The sequence below is a fragment of the Vicia villosa genome, linkage group LG5 (assembly GCF_029867415.1).
Source record: "Vicia villosa cultivar HV-30 ecotype Madison, WI linkage group LG5, Vvil1.0, whole genome shotgun sequence".
NCBI classification, from domain to species: Eukaryota; Viridiplantae; Streptophyta; class Magnoliopsida; order Fabales; family Fabaceae; genus Vicia; species Vicia villosa.
The window spans coordinates 83,642,490-83,646,020 of record NC_081184.1 but is presented as its reverse complement, the minus strand read 5'-3'; the positions used below and the strand labels follow the sequence as shown (position 1 = coordinate 83,646,020).

Genomic DNA, 3,531 nt, shown 5'->3' with positions numbered 1-3,531 from the left:
GGCCTAAAACAAGCCCCTAGAGCTTGGTATGAGAGACTAACTGAGTTTCTTACTGATAATGGGTACAGGAAAGGAGGAATAGATAAAACTCTCTTTGTTAAAGATGAAGGAGGAAAGATCCTGATTGCTCAAATCTATGTGGATGATATTGTGTTTGGGGGGATGTCAGACAAGATGACTAGACATTTTGTTGATCAGATGCAATCAGAATTTGAAATGAGTCTAGTTGGAGAATTAACTTATTTTCTTGGGCTGCAAGTTAAACAGATGGAAGACTCAATCTTTCTCTCTCAGAGTAAGTATGCTAAAAACATTATTAAAAAGTTTGGAATGGAAAATGCTTCTCACAAAAGAACACCAGCTCCTACTCACTTAAAGTTGTCCAAAGATGAAAAGGGAACCAGTGTTGATCAAAGTTTATATAGAAGCATGATAGGAAGTCTGCTGTATCTCACAGCCAGTAGACCTGATATTGCTTTTGATGTTGGGGTGTGTGCTAGGTATCAAGCAGATCCTAAGATCAGCCATATCAACCAAGTCAAGAGGATCCTGAAATATGTGAATGGTACTTGTGAATATGGAATGCTCTACTCTCATGGGTGTGAACCTATTCTCACTGGATATTGTGATGCAGATTGGGCTGGAAGTGCTGATGACAGAAAAAGTACTTCAGGAGGATGTTTCTTCTTGGGTAATAATCTTATTTCATGGTTCAGCAAGAAACAAAATTGTGTGTCCTTGTCCACTGCAGAGGCAGAATACATTGCAGCAGGAAGTAGTTGTTCTCAGCTTGTTTGGATGAAACAAATGTTAACAGAATACAATGTCACACAAGATGTCATGACATTATATTGTGACAACTTAAGTGCCATTAACATTTCAAAGAATCCCATTCAGCATAGCAGGACCAAGCACATTGATATTAGACATCATTACATTAGAGATCTTGTTGAAGATAAAATAATTGCCTTGGAACATGTTGCTACAAACCTTCAATTGGCTGACATTTTCACAAAAGCCTTGGATGCAAATCAATTTGAAAATCTAAGAAGCAAACTAGGCATTTGTCTTTGTGAAGGATTATAGCAATTAATTGGGTGTGGGGCCAGCAATATTTCTCTCTCCAAATCTTTGATATCATTACACATTAAAGTGTATTTTCCCCCCCTTTTACAAGTTACCCAAACGGTTTCCATTCCTCCAAAACCTCTCCTCCACACTCACGCTATCTCTCTGTGTTGCTGCATTCACAATCCCTTACCCAGCTTTCCACTTTCTCTCACCATGTCTCAGAGTTCTCCCTCAAAGAAATCTTCTCCTACCTCTGAAACAGCATCAGGTTCTAGGGCACCAAATGTTGTGAGTGATCAAGATGTTGTGCTGGATGTTGTGCCATTGAACTCTGTTCCTGCTATCGATACTGTTCGTAATCCACCAAGAAAGATGCATGCAAGAAAATCAACTGGGGGATCTGTTCCTGAAACCTTTTCTGTTCAAGGTAGAGAGGGTTCTGCTTATGTTCATAATGCGATCGCAGGTATTGTCACAAGAATCTTGAATGAAGGGCACAAGGTTGATGGGATATCTGTTCCTCTAGCCCAGATGTCTGCCTCTGAGAACAGCAAAGATGATCAAGATGGTCAAGATGATGCTAGCAAAGATCAGGGTGATGTTGAGACATCGGTTGATAACACTGATGAGAAGAACCCAGGTGCCAAAGAAGTTGAGACATCTGAAGCTATTAATGTTGAAACATCTGGTACTAAAGATGCTGAAGTTCTTGAGCCTGAGAAAGCTGAAGAGGTTCCTGTTGCTGCTTCTAAAGAAACCCCTAATTAAGGTCCTACTGTGCATGATGTTGTGAATCTGGATGATCTGGATGATTCTATTGACATTGCTGATGATGAACTCGTCTCTAGCATCTCTCATAGAGTCAAGACTCGTAAGGGCAAACAGGCTTGTGATCAAGATTTCTCCAAACCTCAAGTTACTCCTCAAAAGAAGGTCACTATAAAGAAGGTCAAGAAGGTCCTTGCTGAACCTTCAACCACAGGGAGCAAGGCTACTGTGAAGAAGAGGAAGGAAAGAAGTGTTTCTGTCCCAGAAGATGATGTCTTAAGTGATGTCCCTGACATCCCATCCAAGAAGAAGATTGCTGTCACAAAGTCCTCCACAAAGGTTCGTGATGTTCCTTTGGATAACATTTACTTGCACTATGCTTCAAATGCTATCCAGTGGAAGTTTGTCTATCAAAGAAGGCTGGCTCTGGAAAGAGAATTAGCAAATGATACTCTGGAATGTCAAGAGGTCATGAAGCTCATCAAGGCTGCAGGTTTGATTAAAACTGTTACTCATTTTTCAAAGTGTTATGAAATGCTGGTGAAGGAATTTATTGTGAATTTGTCTCAAGATTGTGGTGATGGAACAACTGATGATTTTCATAAGGTGTATGTTAGAAGAAAGTGCATAGATTTTTCCCTTGCTGTTATCAACCTATATCTAGGTAGAGATGCTGAGGCTCAACCTGAGCTTGAAGTGACTGATAATGAGGTTTGCAAGGTAATCACTGGTGGTAAGGTTAAGAAGTGGCCCATAAAGAGCAAACTGTCTGCTAGTTCTCTTAATGTCAGGTATGCATTGCTGCACAAAATTGGTGCTGCTAACTGGGTGCCTACCAATCACACTTCCACCATTGCTGTTGCCCTAGGAAGATTCATATATGTTGTGGGAACCAAGACAAAATTTGACTATGGGACCTACATATTTGATCAAACTATGAGGCATGTTGGTACCTCTGCTACCAAGCTTCCCATTGCTTTCCCATCTCTGATATGTGGAATAATCCTCAAGCAACACCCTGGAATTCTGAAAAGTAAAGATTCTGTATGTAAGAGGGAGAGTGCTTTGTCTTTTCACTACAAGCTGCTGCAGAGGTCTGATGACAAGACATCTGCTGGGACATCACAACCCAGCAAATCTGTGAACAAAGCTCTTCTTATTGCTGAGCTAAAAGAGACTTGTCAAGAGTTGGACAACAGGAAGCTGAAACTTGAAAATCTCATCCACAGTCTTGAGCAGTCTACAGATGATGATCTTGCTGGTGAAAAGGGTGGTGACAATATGGATGAAGACAAAGAGGCTGAGGAAGAAGCTGAGGAAGAGGCTGAGGGTGCTGAGAGTGGGAGTAGTGATGCTGCTGAATGGACTAGTAGCTCAAGTGATGACAATCTTGGTGGCTCTAGTGATGAAGACAGTGATGGGTCTGATGATTAGCTCTGCTGAGCTGAATATGTTTTGGCTCCTTTTGTGGCTAAAAAGGGGGAGTAATTGGTAGTGGTAGTGTAGTGGTAGTGGTTGTTTTGTTGTAATGGTTGTTCTGTTGTTTTGGTGATCTTTTGGTTTTTTTTGGACATGGTTGTTTTGTGGTTTTCTTTATTTTGGGTTTTCTCTGGTTCTCCCTGACAATGACAAGTGGTTTCTATAACAGTTGATTAAGTAGATGTTTTCTGGTTTTCTGGTGATTAATCAAGT

At 40.8% G+C, this 3,531-nt stretch overlaps 1 protein-coding gene across 1 annotated transcript; it reads left to right on the top strand.

Moving 5' to 3' along the window:
- The first annotated feature begins 2,310 nt into the window (after positions 1-2,310).
- LOC131604918 (uncharacterized) lies at positions 2,311-3,273 on the top strand. The gene has a single exon (XM_058877334.1). The coding sequence runs from the start codon at positions 2,311-2,313 to the stop codon at positions 3,271-3,273; it is 963 nt and encodes a 320-aa protein (XP_058733317.1).
- Positions 3,274-3,531: the final 258 nt, after the last annotated feature.